The sequence below is a fragment of the Symphodus melops genome (assembly GCF_947650265.1).
Source record: "Symphodus melops genome assembly, chromosome: 6".
Classification (NCBI taxonomy): domain Eukaryota; kingdom Metazoa; phylum Chordata; class Actinopteri; order Labriformes; family Labridae; genus Symphodus; species Symphodus melops.
In genome coordinates, this window is record NC_136696.1 from 7,098,361 (window position 1) to 7,118,182 (window position 19,822).

At 38.6% G+C, this 19,822-nt stretch overlaps 1 protein-coding gene across 1 annotated transcript in view; it reads right to left on the minus strand.

The window, feature by feature from the left end:
• Positions 1-19,822, minus strand: part of kiaa1549la (KIAA1549-like a) — a 75,848-nt gene that overhangs the window by 45,518 nt on the left and 10,508 nt on the right. The window contains exons 2-4 of the mRNA XM_079346783.1: positions 4,039-4,713; positions 2,026-2,820; positions 1,065-1,206 (exon numbers count right to left, since the gene is read on the minus strand). Of these exons, the coding sequence (XP_079202909.1) occupies positions 1,065-1,206; positions 2,026-2,820; positions 4,039-4,713 (1,612 nt within the window). The remainder of the gene's footprint in view (positions 1-1,064; positions 1,207-2,025; positions 2,821-4,038; positions 4,714-19,822) is intronic.

Genomic DNA, 19,822 nt, shown 5'->3' on the forward strand with positions numbered 1-19,822 from the left:
CAACTGGATAAAAATAGAAAAAGCCAGCAGATGACGACAGAAGACAGACAGTCGGAGGGATTAAGGGTGGAGAGACAGAGAGGCAGGCAGGCATTGCATGCAGACAGGTGCGCAAGCAGGTTGCCAGAATTCTATTGATTTTTACCCAAAAAAATAATCAGATTGGGGAAATGGAGTAAAACGGCAACATTAAGAGAATCTTGGAAAGAGGTTTAAAATAACAATAATTTGAAAGAATAAAAAAGGAAAGAAGATCAAGGTTTTGTTTAGAGAAAAAAAAACAAGAGGATGGAAAGATCATAGAATAGAAAGCAATACAGATGACATGACCACACTGCTAAACTAACTGCTCTCTATTAATAGAAAAAGAAGAATGTAGTCTAAATGTATTTTTAATTACCATGTTGTTTTTTGTGAGACATTATTAGTTTACAGCTTAGCTTAGCAAACTTAAACAACAGTTCAAAAGGTTGTTATACAGATGATATGCAACTGTAAGTATCAATAAAGCTTGCAGACAAAAATCAGTTTGGTTAACCATAAGCAGCCTTAAGGCATTAGACATTAGAACCAGACATTTTTTGCTGCTTAACTTGGACTGAAGTTATAGGCTTGGCCCAAACAACCTCAGAGAGACTTTCTCTAAAGACATATCATGGAAAGCATTAGCCTGACATCAAGCACCTCTAATGTAAGAAATCTAGGAGTTCAATCAAGATTTGTCCTTCAACTCCCACATTAAACAACCGTCAAGGACAGCCTATTTCCCCCGTCCGCAGCTCTAAAAGCACAGCCAGACATATAATGTTGTATCGTTGTCTGACTTCCCGTCTTGCTCGTTCTTTTCTTCGCTAAATTCATGTGACGTGCTCCAGCCATACGCTCTGGCACAGTTGCGCCGTAGGCTAATCTTACAGTTTACAAGTTGCTACGATAATCTTACTTGTTGCAGTTTTGTTTATATGCCACTTACTCATACACGTGGTTTGTTTCCTTGTCAACTGTTCTATAAACTAGATACTTTTTTATTTGTCACTTACTTTGGCTTTCTAGCTGACCTCTACAAGCTAAATCTGTAGGAGATACTGACCTGTGCATTGGCAGTGGAGTCGTTCAGAGCTCTCTGTAGCGCATGGCTCAGCCCTTTAGACAGGTTCTGTTTAAGGATAAGGTCTAAGCAGTTTCCTCGTAGCTCAATTGAAAGAACTATGAAAGAAAAGATCAGAGCTTAGTGACTGTGCACAATATGTTCTTACAAAGCCTGTAACAATTGCTGGACAACTAAAAATAATTCATCAATATTCTACTGTCATCTACTGTCATTCATTACAGAGCCATCCTATAGCACTGGTGCGAAGTCAATATCTTGCATAAGACCAATTAATAACACAGAAGCTTTGACAATGGAACATGATTAAAATTCTACTTACTCGCTTTACAAACCTACTGCCATCCAAAGCCTTAGTCCTTTGGTATCAAACCATTGCTGGTTAATTGCTGGTAAGTCTCATACATCTTAGTATTATAACAGTTATGAATTTCCCTCGGGATCAATAAAGTATCTATCTATCTATCTATCTATCTATCTATCTATCTATCTATCTATCTATCTATCTATCTATCTATCTATCTATCTATCTATCAGTTAATGCTTTAGGAACACCTTTACTTATGATTGTGTGAGATTTCATGATTTTGACTGTATGAAATAACATCCAGGAAACAAAAAATGATACACTTGCCTTAGCTTCTGGATTAATCACATTTAAATCAAACAAACAAAAAATAACATTACATGAAATAACATAACATCACATAAAAACTAAAATAACAAAATAATATCACAAATAACGTAACATAATAATAGTAATAATAATATTAATAATAATGCAAATTATTTAAAGGCGCCTTTCAAAACTCTCAAGGTCACCTTACAGAGCAAAAAGATCATAGGGTAACATAACTTAACATGACAAGTAAGTCATCTGATTACAATTACTTTCAGACAGGGTTATAGTCTCATACCTGTTTTGACCCAGTATTTCTTGGTCATGTTGCATGGGAGAGGACTTTCCACTGTGCTGGTACTGATTGAAGGTTCTATAGTTATCGTTGTTGGAGGAGTAGTTGTTTGGATCAGGATGACCTCAGTGGTGGCAGGTACTTTTGTTGTTGTAGTGGTAGTGGTGGTGGCAGCTGTAGTAGTTGTAGGTGAAGTAGTTGTAGTAGTAGTAGTAGTAGTAGTAGTTGTTGAAGCCATGGTGGTGGTTGGGGGTACAATAGTAGTGGTGGTTGTTGTAGCAGTTGTGGTTGTAGTAGTTGTAGGCAGTGTTGTGGCTTCTGTGGTATGTTTGAGGCTTGTTGTTTGCGGCATGATTGTAGCAGCAGTGGTATTTTGTGGTACAGTATCAGTGCTCCCAGTGGTCACTGCCCGCAATATCACATCAGTGGCTGTCACAGTACGAGTGGTCATTGAGGGTGTCATTGTGGTTACCGTCTTAAGCAGAAGACTACCATTGGACACAGTGTTCTGGCTTAAAACTGTGGTAGATCCTGGTGTAGGTTTTGCTTTTACCTTGATGGGTGATTGTAAAGTTGAGGTGGTACTGGGTGATAGCGATGTGTTTGTGTTCTCGGTCGATGTGGTCGTGAACCGTGAGGTGTTTCTGGTGCGCGTGGGCACAGTAGTGTTCCATTTGTGGGTTGAAAAAGGACTGGTGACATTATCAGGAAGTGTTACATCGTGGTCACCGACAGTGGACAGTAGCGACTCTGGAACAGTGGGGAGATCCCAGGCTGGCAGGCTACTCACTGACTCATCTGAAGAGAAGAAAAACATAGAAATGTATCATTCTTAGAATGTGTTGTGGTATTGGATAGTTTCTAAAAAAATAAAAAAAATAAAAAAATAAAAATCCTGTTCTGTATAATTACATAATAACAAAACTAGATCCTGTGAAGCATTGTATATGTCTTGATTCAGTGTGGCTTAGACCTCCATATTGTCCAAAATATCAAAAACACAAACATGAGCCACACCCTTAAAGGGGAGGACTAGAAACAAACTGAAATAATTTTGAAATATTTCAAAACACATCATCTTTCCATGCTGGAATGTATACTGTGTATATATAAATATGTGTTGATTATATCTATGCATTGCACAAAATCTATAGCATTGCTTCCTAATTCAATTTGATGAACATGAAAAGATCTAAACAACAGTAAAGTTATTTAACTTTAACAAACAGCTATTAACGAGTAATAGGAAGGCATTAATAATTTGGCTGAAGGGCTGAAAGAGATCCAGATGACATGATAACATTTGTCTCATGACTTTTAAGTGTGATGTGCATTTATTGCCGACGGAATTCTAAACTGGTACACAATTGCATTCGAAGCAAGAACATATTTATTATAAGGATTAACTTGTTGACTAGGTCGCTTTTTATTGTGGCACATAGAGTGACAGTATATGAAGAAACACTGAAGTTGTGGAATTGGACAGATCATGGTATTGAGGACAAAGAAGAGGACAAAAGTGATGGGAATAAAGATGACAATAAAAAATAATGATGATGAAAACGATGATGAATGATGATAAAGATTGTGAATTATCTGTGATGAAAGTTCTATCCTCAAAACTTAATTAAATTAAACAATTGAATGCTCACTATATGCCCCAAATGCTCACTATATGCCCCAGATTCAAATATACAGTATATATATATATACAGTATATATATATAAAATAAATTTTATATATACATATATAAAATAAATTTTATTTCTTTAGTTTGTTTTTGCTTGTCGGTGGTATATGGTTTATACCACCAACATGCCAATAGACAACAGTTGGAAATTAGCCTAAGACATAAATCTGACAAATGTACATGTTTATGTTCATTAATGTGCACTGGGACAAATAAATGAATAAACAATGTTTCATCATGTGAGAACAACAATTGCTAGACAGTTAACATGGGTCAACAACGATAATCAAATGTTGAACAAAAACAGATTAATCCAAAATCATACCAAAACTAGTACTGATGTTGCTGGTTGAGGAGTTGATGTTGGCAAAAACCAAAGAGACATTGGTTGGTCTTGCAGTTTGATTTTCTCTGTAACTGGTTTGAGTGGATGGAGAGGAGGAGGAAAGCAAATAGGAAGCTTTGGTTGTAAAGGAGGTGGAGGTCTTGGATGATGAAGAGGAGCTTTTTCCCCAAGCAGCTTTAGACAGTAGTCCTAAAGGTATTCCTACTGCTGGTTTCTGAAGCACCACTGTCTCTGGCCGTATGGTGGGGAGCGATGAGAAAGCTACCTGCTCTCTTTGACTTTCTCTGTGTATCTGCAGACTCTGCTGCCCCAACCAGGCAGCCTGGTCACGAGCCACGCTTTGCAGGTCACCCCACTCCTTTTCCCTAAGTTTCTCTTCAGCCTTGTCTTCAGCCAAGAAACTAGCTTCCATTATAATTCCAGCTCTTGCGGAGTTTGTCACATCCTGCACTCTTGCTTCTGTTTCAGTAATAATCATTGTTTTGTCCTCATTAAGCATTTTACCCGCAGGGAAAGTAGGTAAAGCTCCAGGACCATCAGTCACATTCATCACATCTTTGTCTTTATCCCTTGGTCTCCCTCTGTTCCCCATGCTGGATGGGAGGTTAGATTTCAGGAAAGCATGTTTCATCAAGCCATCATGACCTCCTTCAGCTGTAAGAAACACGAGGAACAGGAAGAAGGGACAGACGTTAATGACAGAAGAAACAGAAAAATTGTTCAAATAGAATTTTGGGGTAGAAGAAAAACTTTAAAAAGTAAGTGTTCCGGGATATTTATAGGAAAATCTGAATAAGAAATTGTTAGTGATTGTATGCTGGTTATTAACGCCCACAAAAACATACACACAAACCCATATTGCTGATGCCCAGATCATTGGTGCTTATACTGACTACCTAGTTCTAGCTGAGTTGCTGCTGGGGGTTTTTTCGCAATCAAATACTTTTCACGATGTGATACACATACCTGTGGGAAATGCATGTTCATATTCCTTTCCATGTTCCCACTCCTTCACAAACTTGAAGGGACTAAAAACCTCTAAAACTGTGATCTTGGAAAAACAGCAAATGTCTAAAGTGTTGTGTTCCAGAAAATCTTTAGAACCAAGCGCACGACTCAGAGACAGTTGGACGTTTAAAAATAACAATTTATTAGCAACGTGACTCGGGGTGAAATAATTGTGCAACACGATAATAAATGTGACTCTAGTGAACCCTAAAAACCCTAAACCCAAACACGCGTGACGAGGAGCCAGATCGGACACACGAGACGACACGGGGAAGACGGAGTCACAGGAAGGACGGGAACGGGAACTACGGAGAGGGAGAAAACACGAGAGGTTAACAAGCACGAATAAACACAAGTATCCAGGATAACACGAAGAGCGAGAGCTGACACTGAGGTACAAACCCATGGAGATGAAACAATAATATGGCGCTGGCTTCCTGGAAGGAGCCAGCTTAAATAGCCAGATGATGATGAGTGGAAACACCTGTGACCGCAGCTGAACCTAATGGAATGATTAGTGAGGGAAAGGAGACACGAGGGAACTGACAGACAGGGAAACAAACAACAAAAACTGCACGTGGAAACCCCAAACATGACACTAAAGTAGGTAAATGATGTTATGTAGGGGATGAAATGTATGGAATAATTTAAATGTTCCAGAGTGCATTAGTGTTTTGGGTGTAACATCGATTAAACCAATCAGATTGTCAGTTTTAAGAAGCCAGGTGAAAATTCTGGCTGGCTTGTTATTTGTTTGATTTTATTCTTTTTTTTTTTTGATAAACCAAACTCCAATCGGCTTATTTAATGTTTCCCCTTTTATTGTACCGCTTGACAAACAAAACGTAGTTATATTTCACTTAAGCATTCTAACATCATCCAAAAAGATCAGTATCTTTGTGTACATTTCCGCATGAGGCACAACAGCGTATACTTATTAATTATTAAAATCCAACACACAGATAGGAGCTGTGTTAACTGATATTCTGTTTGCTCAACATGAAAGGTATGCTGTTAACATCTATTGACTTATTTTCAAAGCTGAAATCCTTTGTATTAATATCTGGGGGCTCAACTGTCCCTGCCATTTAGTTATAAGAAATGTTATGAATCCAACTCTATGTTGCATGATAAGTGTATGCTTTTCCATGTGTTTTGTTGCTGTATTAGACAGAATGCACATCGAAGAAAGTGCAAATGATAGAATACTTTTTTCACCATGAGTGGCTCAAGTAGGATTTTCTCTGAGATGTACCGCAGATTTAAGAAGTAGCAGTGATCATTTCCTTGTACTATGACATCACCAGATTAACCTCATGTCAAAAGGAACATAAAGATAATGACAAGGATGAGGAGGCAACAAGGAATTTAATTAAATTGGCCCTCCTGGGACAAATAAAGTTTCTTGAATTTGAATTGAATTGAATGCTAGAGCTTGCATCTATCAGCCTTATTAAAAACTCAAATTAAATGTATAAGCAAAAGCAAAAAAAATACTCAACTGAGGAGCTAAGCACTTCTGTGTTTCCATGGGTGTAGTGGGAACAGTGGAAGTCAGTTATGAACATATTTATGTGTGCCTATTTCTATTATATACTCAACAAAAATATAAACGCAACACTTTTGTTTTTGCTCCCATTTGTCATGAGATGGACTCAAAGATCTAAAATTCATTCCAGATACACAATATTACCATTTCTCTCAAACATTGTTCATAAATCTGTCTAAATGTGTGATAGTGAGCACTTTTGCTTTGCTGAGACAATCCATCCCACCTCACAGGTGTGCCACATCAAGATGCTCATCAGACACCATGATTAGTGCATAGGTGTACCTTAGACTGTCCACAATAAAAGGCCACCCTGAAATGTGCAGTTTTTGCTTTATTGAGGGTCTGGGGACTCAGAACCAGTCAGTATCTGGTGTGACCACCATTTGCCTCATGCAGTGCAACACATCTTCTTCGCATAGAGTTTATCAGATTGTCAATTGTGGCCTGTGGAATGTTGGTCCACTCCTCTTCAATGGCTGTGCGAAGTTGCTGGATATTAGTGGGAACTGGTACGCGCTGTCGTATACGCCGGTCAAGCACATCCCAAACATGCTCAATGGGTGACATGTCCGGTGAGTATGCTGGCCATGCAAGAACTGGGACATTTTCAGCTTCCAAGAATTGTGTACAGATCCTTGCAACATGGGGCCGTGCATTATCTTGCTGAAACATGAGGTGATGTTCATGGATGTATGGCACAACAATGGGCCTCAGGATCTCATCACGGTATCTCTGTGCATTCAAAATGCCATCAATAAAATGCACCTGTGTTCTTCGTCCATAACAGATGCCTGCCCATACCATAACCCCACCACCACCATGGGCCACTCGATCCACAACATTGACATCAGCAAAGCGCTCACCCACACGACGCCACACACGCTGTCTGCCATCTGCCCTGAACAATGTAAACCGAGATTCATCCGTGAAGAGAACACCTCTCCAACGTGCCAGACGCCATCGAATGTGAGCATTTGCCCACTCAAGTCTGTTACGGCGACGATCTGGAGTCAGGTTAAGACCCCGATGAGGACGACGAGCATGCAGTTGAGCTTCCCTGAGACGGTTTCTGACAGTTTGTGCAGAAATTCTTTGGTTATGCAAACCAATTGTTTCAGCAGCTGTCTGAGTAGCTGGTCTCAGACGATCTTGGAGGTGAACCTGCTGGATGTGGAGGTCCTGGGCTGGTGTGGTTACACGTGGTCTGCGGTTGTGAGGCCGGTTGGATGTACTGCCATATTCTCTGAAACGCCTTTGGAGACGGCTTATGGTGGAGAAATGAACATTCAATGCCCGAGCAACAGATCTGGTTGACATTCCTGCTGTCAGCATGCCAATTGCACGCTCCCTCAATGCTTGCGCCATCTGTGGCATTTTGCTGTGAGACAAAACTGCACATTTCAGAGTGGCCTTTTATTGTGGACAGTCTAAGGTACACCTATGCACTAATCATGGTGTCTGATGAGCATCTTGATGTGGCACACCTGTGAGGTGGGATGGATTGTCTCAGCAAAGCAAAAGTGCTCACTATCACACATTTAGACAGATTTATGAACAATGTTTGAGAGAAATGGTAATATTGTGTATCTGGAATGAATTTTAGATCTTTGAGTCCATCTCATGACAAATGGGAGCAAAAACAAAAGTGTTGCGTTTATATTTTTGTTGAGTGTATATCCCCTAAATAGTAGGGACATACTGCTCCACTTCAGCTCACGTATTAGAGGATCGAAGGCAGCGGTTCTCGAATGCACAAGACCAACTTAATGTTTGGAAAAACCCGCCTTGATGCTTAGGGCTTGCACAAGTTCATTGGCTATACACAATGTGAACAAGGGGTCTGAGGTCTAATGATTCATGGTTTTATCGCCTTAGCATCATGTGTAATCCTTCAGAATTTTTCTTCTGTCACAAAAAAATAATGAAAGCTCGGTTTCTAACTGTTGTTTTCATCATTATAATTTAAACAAAAAAAATATGCTTCTTATTCCCCAATAAGAGCAAATACAAAGAGTATTTCACCATCGTTTTCACCATCTCCTTTTCTATATTAATTGCCTTGAAATGTTGTGGCTCTTAGACATGGATATTTTGTTTAAAACTGTGGAATTTTGCAAAACACGAAATTAACAGAAGATCTAAGATGTCAGTATTAGTAATTACCCAGCCCTATGGAAAAATGTGAAAAAGGGCCTGGCAATATAGTCTTTGTTTTTATTTGGGTTTTTTTAAGTGAGCAAGCATGCAAGGAGTTTGATACACATTTCCTTTGTCTCTGACCAGGATTGGTTTTGTGATCTAGAGAAGCTTTACAGAATAATGTTGTGCTTAGAAGCTGTTCGTTCTCTGGACCACATTGTAAAGCATTTCAGCAAATTCACAATTAAGTATCAGCAAGAGAAAGAGAGATGAATGGATGGATGGATGAATAAAGAATTGCTGACCATTTATACCTCCACTTCTTAAGGGTCTACGTTTTGTGTTGGTGCCCACATTTAAAGCTCTGTTATCAATAAGAGCATGGATCAAAAGGCCAAAATAGAAATGACAGGGCCTAATCATGGACACATCAGTTGTGAAACTCAAAGGCAGGGTAGGTAATTTTTAAAAACTAGCAAGATTTTGCAAGTAGCATCCTCTCTGTTCTCCGTAGTCACCCACCCCCTCCCCTCTGTGCTCCCTCAAAAGCCGCGTCCCTCACTTAAATACCCTATAGTGCTATTAGACCAGAAGCGGATTTAAGCTCATGGTTTGCGTGTGGCCTCATGCATGCATAGGGTAGAGAGGCTTGATTGGTTTATAAAACGTGTTCTGAGTGACGACATTGGTTGAAGTTTTTACGTTTACAACTGCTACAGATGCACATGAATTATGAATTACTGTTAGGACCTAATGACAATTTCAACCAGAATCTTAAAAAGTGTATCTGGAGAAAATGACCTTCCTTTAACTTAAATTAACTTAGATGTCTGAACTAGAGCTTTCCAACATAATGTCTTTGCTGGCTCACAACAAATTTTGGTGTAAAATGAATCAAATGTAGCTTGAATAGAAGATGGTTGAGTGGATAGAAGTATTTAACCATGAGCATATGTTGGCACATTTTGAATGTCTTCACCTCCAACAGCTTGCCACCTGCTTTGGTTGAAAGCAACATATGTGACTCTATCACCAGACCTCCTACAAAACACTAGAAGGGCTAGAAGGGCCTCCACTGAGGACAAATATGGACAGGACTGAATGAATGGTTGTTCGCAGGATGGATTAAAAAGGGGTATATTTGATAGTAGGAAGACCTGCATTGACTTTTCACACAAAACACATTTTCTGAGCACATTCCTTTGCAGATTTGTAAAAACCAGTGGAAATAGTGCCAATGAGTAAATGGCCATGCACAAGATTTTTTCAGTGTCACGTTGTTTATTTGATCCCTTTCTAGCTGTTATTATTTGTCAACTAATGTCTCTTTAATCTATGTAAATGCCAACACCACCTTGTAATGCCAGGAAACCACAAGCTCAGAGGCCAATCAAATAGGTTGTTCCTGGTTGCCTGTGATATGAAACTCAATAGTCTATAAAATATTTTTCCACATTCATTCACATATGTGAGTCAATATTGATTTGCCTATTTGTGAATAATTCATTTTCATGTTGAACAAGACAAGAAATTGGGATACTTTTGAGTTAAACAAGGTTTAGCTGAATGACCTTGAAAACACACAGGCAAAAAGGAAAGAGAAAAAGGACCAATGGCTTATCAAACGTTAATCCCCACAGCAGCGGATTTAAGTAGATGCCCACATAAATGTTACAGCTACAGCTTTCAATATTATAATGTGAATGTAAACATCAAAGAAATAAATAATGTGATTAAAAGTCGAGGCAAAGCACAAGATGGCAAAATTGATGCAGGAGACTGCATCTCTTTGAAGAATCAGTAATTCACCAGCTCTGTTTAGCCTGAAAGCAGGGCTACATCTTTTGCTGTATTGCCAAAGCAACTGAAGGGATGCTGTCACCAGCGTAACGATTAACATGGATGAAGAATAAAACTGGGTCTTTTGAATTCAATTGACGTCTTTTCTGTCTGTTGTGTATCACGCTATAACAACAGGCAGCATTCATGGTACTTAGGGTGTTTTCCTTTCAGGTATGTGTTAGTTTGCTGCTGTTTTCTTAATAACATGAAATAATAACATTACACTAAATTAAATTAGATTTATATAAGGTTGTGTTAACACAATTTATTAAATAAAGGAGTAAAGGAATAAATTAAAAATATTAATAAAAACATTCAATGATGGATGGAGGGAAACAGCAAATATAGATTCTTCATAGTCTTTAGCTTTTCAGATAAGGTCAGGAGATAAGATAAGATAAGGTCAGAATCATGGACAATATTTTACACAGAATCCATTAAGATAATATAGAATACAGATAACATACTGTAGCTGTGAAAACAGTTTGGAGATAAATGATAAATGTCTAATCAATGTCTATATTAAATAATATTACCAGGTGAAAATAAAGAAATATTTTTCTTCATTCAAAGAGAGGCGAACTCGTCCACTTTCATTTGAGATTATCTAAATAAATAAGGACACATTCAAATGTAACTGCAGCAGAAGAGGACTTACATTATGAAGAAGGGCAAGGATTAATATGTATAAAATTGATGAGACTAGTCGTCAGTTGTTAATTATATTAGACCTCATGCTGTATGGCCTTCTGTTTGAAGTGAGTGGGCAATGGGCTTAGATGGTTATACTTATCGCCTCTACTCGGCATACGATTATTCCACACTTGATACCATAATCATTCCTTTCCTCGCACATTTGGAGATAAAATCTGTTTTCAGTCCATTTCAAACATTAAAATATGTCTTGGGGGAAGGACTTTCAGGTCGCAGATGGAGTAGGCTTGTGTACCTCAAGCTCCCACAATGATTTGTAAATAATTTAATTTTACGGCGTCACTTTTATTGTTGGTAGTTAACCCCTTTCAAAATAACTGTGTAATGTCAATGAAAATTAGCAAAAAGAGAAGTGATACACCTATCCCAGCCAAGGACAAGAAGGTGGCCCTGTTGAAGCCACTTGAGGAGCATAACAATGTCCTCTCCATGGAATTCAAATCTGCTACTACGTCCAGGCTACAATCATAGACCATGGAAACCCCCTGTCTTTCTGATAGATGATACTACATAACAACCACTGCCATCAGTGTGAGAAAAAGTATAAATGGGTAGGTGTGACTTGCAGTGTAAATGCGCTTTCAGTAGTTAGAAGACTAGAAAAGCGCTCCAAGCTAAAGTTTATTTATCATATTCTATCTGCGATATTGGATAAAACTATAGACCCAGACCCTATTGTCACTTTGTTTTGTATTGCTGGTGGAGATGACCAACACCTGACATCTGTGGAACACCTTTGCTCTGCTCTTGGCTAGATGTGCAATTTTGCTTAAGTGGAAGGATGTTGTCTCTTGCCCTATGGCTTTAGGAGGTAATGTCCTGTATTTTCTATTGGTGGCTCTGAGAAAAAGTTTTTTAAGACCTGGGAACCCTTCTTATCCTATTTTGATAATATCAAAACCTCAGTAGCTTGAAGTGTCTTTTGATTCAGCCCTTGACACATACCTGACTCCGTGTAGGTTGTTGCAATTTAAATCCTAGTCTTTGTGCATTAGTTAATATACAAGAAACGTTTGTGGGGGGATGTTAGGGAAGGTTCTGATGTAATCTACTTCATCAGCTATTACTGTTACTACTACAGGATTCTGTTCATTAGTAATGCTCTGTACCCCTATTTGTACTGTTTCTAAAACTCAATAAAAACACATGGAGAACAAAGCAAATGTGCCGTGGACGGAAGAATTACCAAAATATCAACCCAAAACTATTGCATGTTTTTCAATGATGCATTTTCTTTTTCATCCCATCATGTGGTCACACGAACTGGGAGTTTCTCAACCTGAAAAATTATTGACAAGAAGTCTTAAATGGCACTAAGAACTTAAATCGACATAGACATGCCATAGATGTCGTGAACAGGACTCATACTCCATTTCTTTTAAGGGATCCTGCTTCTTTGCAGCAGCCATCTGAACAATGAAGCTAAGCTCCCAGCCAGACATGGTTTAGAATAAAATAAACTTACGCCCACTTTAAAGAAGTCCCAACAAAACGTTAATATATTGTGTGTAAAAAAATAAAAAAAAGGATCTACATGCAAAATTGTAAATAAGGAAACATCTTCACTTGTGTCAGACTGCTTGCCAGGGACTAATTTCTTTGGCACTTACAAGCACTTCAAGTTCCTATGTATGCAGCACACTGTTACAGTATGCCGTAGCCCACATCAAAAGGTCAGGCATTTCCAAGAGTAATAGATGTGAAATGGACCCTTTTCTTATTTTTTCAAAGATTTTAAATCCTGGACTCCATATTGTTTCACCATGCTCTGTTGGGTAGCATTGGCCTCAGCTGTGGCTGCGCCATTGAACATTAACATCAATACTTATCTTGCAACATTGACAAGTCTACATTTGCAGTCCACATTCTTTGTGTAGAGGATTAAATAAAGCCTCAGACAAATGCCAACTGGATGTATTTAAAAGAGCACTGCTAAACCCAACCACCAAGAAAGAAAGCCCTAAAGAAATAGTCAAATTTCCAGCCCCATATCAAACTAGTTTCTTTCATTCAAATTAAATGTTGTAATTTTCTTATGAAGACATTCTCCTGTAGGCTCTTCTAGTCTAGTGATTGTGCACTGCATGAAACAATCATCCATTCACACAAAATTCACACTCTAATAGTATACTGCTATGTACTGTGTCGGAAGCTGTTTGTAATTTCCCTTAATTCCCATCATGCTTAGTGGGACTTTAGGGACTTGATTAAATTCTAAGTTTAATGAGGGAATAAAATTCATTTTGTTTCTATTTATCTTTGAAAAATCAAGTTTTCAGTTGGTTAGTTTTTGTAATGTGTGGTCTAAACCAGGTGGATGGGGACCCAAACCATGGTTGTAGAGCTGTTTTCAGTGGGTTGCAATTGTGTGGCCGGGATACAAATGGTTTCATAATGTCCATAAAGTGCTTTTCAAAAGCACATGTTTTACTCCATTTCTTTGTTCTGTAACATTTTTATTTTATACCGTCTGAGATCTAAACTGCAACATTTTTCATGAAATTAACCTGATTGGTGGAGAAATTGCAGTAATGTGGGTCGCAATTCATCTAGGAAGGAGTTAGTATTGGGTCCTGAGGCAAGACTAGTTGAGAACAACTAGTCTAAACTATAACAGTATTATTAGTAAGTAAGTAAGTAAAAATTTATTTATATAGCACTTTTCGCAGGCAGGGGCCACAAAGTGCTTCACAAACAGGGTTTAAAAACATCACAAGCAATATACAGACAGTACAAAAATCATAGCAGCCCTAAAAGAGACTAATTAAAAGCCTGGACAAATAAAAACGTCTTCAGTTGACTCTTGAAAGTGTCAACTGAATCAATTGAGCGCAAGGATGATGGAAGTTCATTCCAGAGGCTCGGAGCAACGACCTGGAACGACCGGTCACCTCTAGTGTGATAATGAGCTCGAGGGACCTTCATCAGGTTCTGATCCATAGACCTCAGCGCTCGCATAGGGGCGTAAGGCTGGATCAGCTCACTAAGGTAAGAGGGAGCCTGACCATGTAGGGCTCTGAAGGCCAGAACCAGGATTTTAAACCTGAACCTAAAGGACACTGGCAGCCAGTGAAGGTCTTTCAGAACAGGGGATATGTGGGTCCTCCTATTTGTGCGGGTCAGAATTCTTGCAGAATTCTTGCTACAAGAAAACAAACTATTGCAATAGTCTAAACGTGAAGACACAAAGGCGTGGATAATGAGCTCCAAATCATTCTGTGAAACCATGTTTCTAAGTTTGGAGATCTTCCTCAGTTGAAAGAAGCAGTTCCTTGACAGCTGTTTACAGTGCTGGACTAAAGACATGTCTTTGTCGAAAATAACTCCCAGGTTTCTAAGACTAGGCTTCACGGACTGGCCTAGGTCCCCCAAGAACTGCTTAATCCCTGGAATTGAGTCATCAGGGGCGAGAATCAATGTTTCTGTTTTCTCTGCATTGAGCTGCAGAGAATTTTCGCTGAGCCATTGTTTGATTTCCATCAGACAATGACGTAGGGAGCTCAGCTTCTGGATCTCGGACGGCTTAAAAGAGCAGTACAGCTGGATATCGTCAGCAAATAGGTGGAAAGAAACATCATCGAACCTTCGTATGATCTTTCCTAGAGGGATCAAATACAGCAAAAACAAGACAGGACCCAAGACAGAACCTTGAGGCACTCCACACAGCAGGTCCGCAGACTCCGACCTTATTTAGTTGGCTGCTACATTGAAGCTTCGTCCAGCTAGATAAGAAGAGAACCATTTTAGAACTGAACCCGACAGTCCAACTTGATCCCTCAGTCTTCTCAGCAGAATCTGATGGTCTACAGTGTCGAAGGCTGCGGACAGGTCCAAGAGAACCAGGACCGTGGACTTTCCAGAGTCAGCAGCCATCATAATGTCGCTGGACACTTTCAGTAAGGCCGTTTCCGTGGAGTGTTGCTTACGGAAACCGGACTGAAGCGGTTCATGGATGCTGCTTTGATCCAGGAAAAGGGTCAACTGATTACAGACCACCTTCTCAAGGATCTTTGACATGAAAGGGAGCTTAGAAATAGGCCTAAAGCTATTAAGATCTGTTTGGTCTAGGCCTGCTTTTTTTAGTAATGGCTCCACTATGGCATGTTTGAATGCAGTAGGAAACACACCAGTGGACAAAGACAGGTTAACCATTTTGGTCACACACGGGCCGATTTCCCCAAACACTTTTTTAAAAAGCCTACAGGGAAGGACGTCAGATGAGCAAGAGGAGGGCTTCATCTTAGACACCACTGCTGAAATATCAGCAACCGTCACAGTCCTAAACAAGGACCACAAGCTGGAGACAGGCTCAGAAACAGCAGGGGTAACACAAAGAGGGGGCGGGATGTTGTCCTTGATCATCTTTATCTTGTTTGTGAAGAATCTCAAAAAGGCATTGCTGTCAGCTTCACAAAACACGGGGGTAACTGGGGCAGCAGGACATACAAGTGAGTTTATCGTTTCAAATAACACTTTGGGGTTTTTCTTATTTAGTGCTACCAGTTGATGGATATACTCAGATCTGGCATTTTCGACCATCATATTGTATGAGGACACAAGGTCCCTGAGGTAGAGCCTGTGCACCTCAAGGTTAGTGGATTTCCACAGGAGTTCAGTCTTTCGACATAGTCTCTTTAGATTTAGGATGTCTTCATTAGTCCACGGGCGAGCTTTTTCCCTGGTAGAGGAGTTTGTTTTAACAGGAGCCACCTGGTTCAGAATTTCTACACAGTGATTGTTAAAACAGTGAGTGAGATCATCCACATCGAGACAGTTCATGACTATATTATATATTAGCTTGTATTGTCTATAATAAACTTTGCAGCAGTTTTGAATCGTGTTGTTTTTGGCACTGGTGAGGTGGCCGTTTCATTCCTGTCTGAGGTCTGTGCTTTTACAATCTTCCTTCATTTGTTGTCTTTTACAAATTAACTATAGTGGAATTACATTTAATTGTGAGCTACCCTTGTAAAAATAAACAATACAATAAATACAAATAAAATATTGTTATCAGTCATATATTAACATTATACTAAAATGTTTTTACTAAATGTATGCTTCTATTTTTTTATTATTTGCATTGAAGTCTGCTGTTGTTTTTTCTCTATTTGTTTTACTCTTCTAATATCTCTCTGTCTGTGGCTCTTTTTTGTCCTGCACAGTCTCGGCTGTTCACCAAATTTAGGTTTGTTTCTGCTTGTGTTTGTCTACCTGTTTGAACTAACTGTTGCCAAATGCTTGCACAGCTGCATGTAATGCTGCATTGATTTTCTCCAACACATGTTTATGTTACAAGGTCTGCCTGAAATAACCATGTTCTGCACAAACCAATTAGTCAGCGTGTGAATGTGAATGACCTTAAGCACCCAGTGTCTGCTCTTGCTGCGTACCACATTTCTAGTGCCATTCCAAAGCTGATAAGGTGTTGTTTTTCTTCACGTAACTAACAGTATAATGGTTCAGTCATTGCCTCCACACAGTGATAATGTTGGGATGATGAAGATGGCAGTGTTAAAAATAAAATTGTTGTGTATTTGTTATCAAGTAAGGAAGTAAAGTCCAGCGTAGTTAGCTTGAACCTCTTCACATCAGAGAACACAGAGAGCAAGAATGCAAATTTACTGACTTTGTGGCTTAGTTTGAGTCTTTTTTGTCAGAAACATGTTCAGCATGACCAAACGTGAAATGAGTTTCAGCATGTCCCTCTCACAAACATACAATGGGTGATTTCTTTTTTTTTTTTACCTACTTCTTCAAAGAAAGCAATTCCACATCAGTTCTCCACAAAATACATCATGAGGACATCTGCTACCATGTGGAAATGTAATGGTCACTGAATGTAAAACCTTAATTTGTTGCAAATGAATTAATTTCAAATGTACTATTCTCATGTAATGATATGTTTCCATTAGGGCATCATATAAGTTCTGTTTATTTGCTGTCCAAACATTTTGTGGCCTAAATCACTGGTTAAAAGCTCATATTTAGCTGCTTTATGCATGCACTGATCAGCATGATAATCCAGTCTAAGGTCAGCAGTGAATAAACAGTTCCCACCTCCTATTATAGATAAGCAAAGACAATATCTCCAAATTACCATGGAAACAGAGAAAGATACTGTTTGAACATTTGCTTGAGGAATGGTAAGACAAATGAGAAAAAGTTCTGCTGTATTTTGGCAAATGCAATGAAACTGCAACTATCATATGATAATACTCAGATGAGTCTTATGAGCTGCTCTCTTTTTCATTTTGTGAAGAAATATATACAGTATTTAATTGATAAGTAAAACAGGAATTTGTGTCCCTTTTTGAGCAAAGAGATTGAGGATTTGTGCAATTTCCATGTTTATGAGCATATATTAGGGCAGTGCAAAAGAATCGATACAGCAAAGTATAGCTATATTTGTTGTTAGGACCCTACACTGATTAAACAGATGACATGTCCTTTCATTTCCCTTAAATTCATGAAATTAAAATTACTTGAAAGAACATGAAAGAGCATCTATGAAGTGAGCCAGCGCAGCTAGTGTTCAAGGATGAATATGACATTACTTCATGGTTATTTCACAGCTGTCATGTGCTAAAGAACTAATATGTTGAAAACTCTGCACTAACATGCAATGAGTTAGTTGTTTGTATGCTTCTATTGATCTGTGTCACATCAGACCCATTGCTGCACAGCCATGAGAGACGGTTCGAAATTAACAGGTCAGCAAATACTGACGTTTGTAAAGTCCTTTATTCATTATGTACATAGTCCTTGACAAATGTAGAGGTCAAGTTTACCCATGGAAAATAAAAATAAAAAAGCTAGAATAAAGTAAAAGTTATGATATTCTACATGACAGACAGCATGCTTCTTTGCTGGAAATTCAAAAAGATCAAAGTTGATGTTATAATAGATTTAAATTGGACCCTTTAAAAACAAAACTGACAATGGACATTAAGGCTTATGTTGCAGATTCCACTTCTTCTTAAAGCGTACTTTCTGCCTAAACTTAGACCACACGTGTGTAATTAAAGGCAGAATATGCAACATGTTAAACATAAACTTCGCAGAATTCGAGAATATCCTATGTAGATGTCTCTCTGAGTCATGACTGTGTGAGTGAGAAGTGCCGCTGGCTGTGTTGTTGTCAGGCTGTGTTTAAATCATGTTTACATGGATGGTATATGGCCTTGCCTATAAAGCTGTTTTAGTCAAGGACTTAATAGACAGAAGTATTACAAGTTGTTAATAGTTGTGAAACATTTTAATGCATATGATTGTACTGTATGTGATGATGATATGAGACTCATGCAACTTCCCCCAGTCTCCAAAGATTACAAAAAATACACATTTTGCATCACTGGTACCGCTTGAAACTATTTTTTCAAAATAATTCTGGGATATGATAAGCTTGGACGGAATTAGTCAGAGACTGAATCCCCATCCTGAGTCCTTGCCCTGCAATAAATCCGTCCTCCCAAACCAGCCGAATAACCACAACCTCTTTCATCATAATTATCATCTCTACATACATTCATTTGTCTCAACATTCATATGATCTACCATCTCTTAATACGATATAAATTGGACCCTTTAAAACCTTTAAAATTATGTTTACTCATAGTCACATAGGGGCTCCTAAATCTTGTTTGGGGATTATTGTATACAGAGGGGAGGGGGACAGCGGGTGTGTATTGTAACTAATGTCTTATGTCCTGCCTGTCTGTATACTGCTACTGGATGCCTTGAATTTCCCTCGGGATCAATAAAGTATCTATCTATCTATCTATCTATCTATCTATCTATCTATCTATCTATCTATCTATCTATCTATCTATCTATCTATCTATCTATCTATCTATCTATCTATCTATCTATCTATCTATCTATCTATCTATCTATCTATCTATCTATATTTTTGCGTGGTCTTTGCCAGTAAATCATATTTAAATAAAGTGAATATAATTCAGTAGCTATTTCAATGTGCATACGCTTTATATAGGTCAATTGTGATAAATATTTGAACAATAGTATGGCATGTGCACAATCAAAATAACCAAGATGATTAAAACGGGGGAAAAAAATCCAACAGCCATGCACAAATAATCTGCAAGCGCTTTCATAGTGCTCAGGCGCAACATTTACCTGCTAAAGTGAGAATTTTTGCAGCTCCGAAGAAAACCATTCCAAGCATGCAGGCAGGATAGTATTGTTGTTTACCTAGTACTTGGTACTAACTCTTTTTGTCAGTTACTATGATAACTGAGTCTGTGATACCTAACCTGGTCGGGAGCAGGTTTTCTTCAATTAACCCTGAGTTTTTCTGCATCTCTCCTTCTTACAGAGCCATAAACGCGGTTTCATTTCTTCATCCATTTATCCAGTTCTTGTCTTATGCATTTTAGGGGAGATTCACCATTTGTCTGAGAAAAATCTTTGTTTTATATCGTTTGTTAGGCATCGCACATTTTTTAAACATACCTATTACACTAACCCTTGTTGTACATGTCCTTTTGT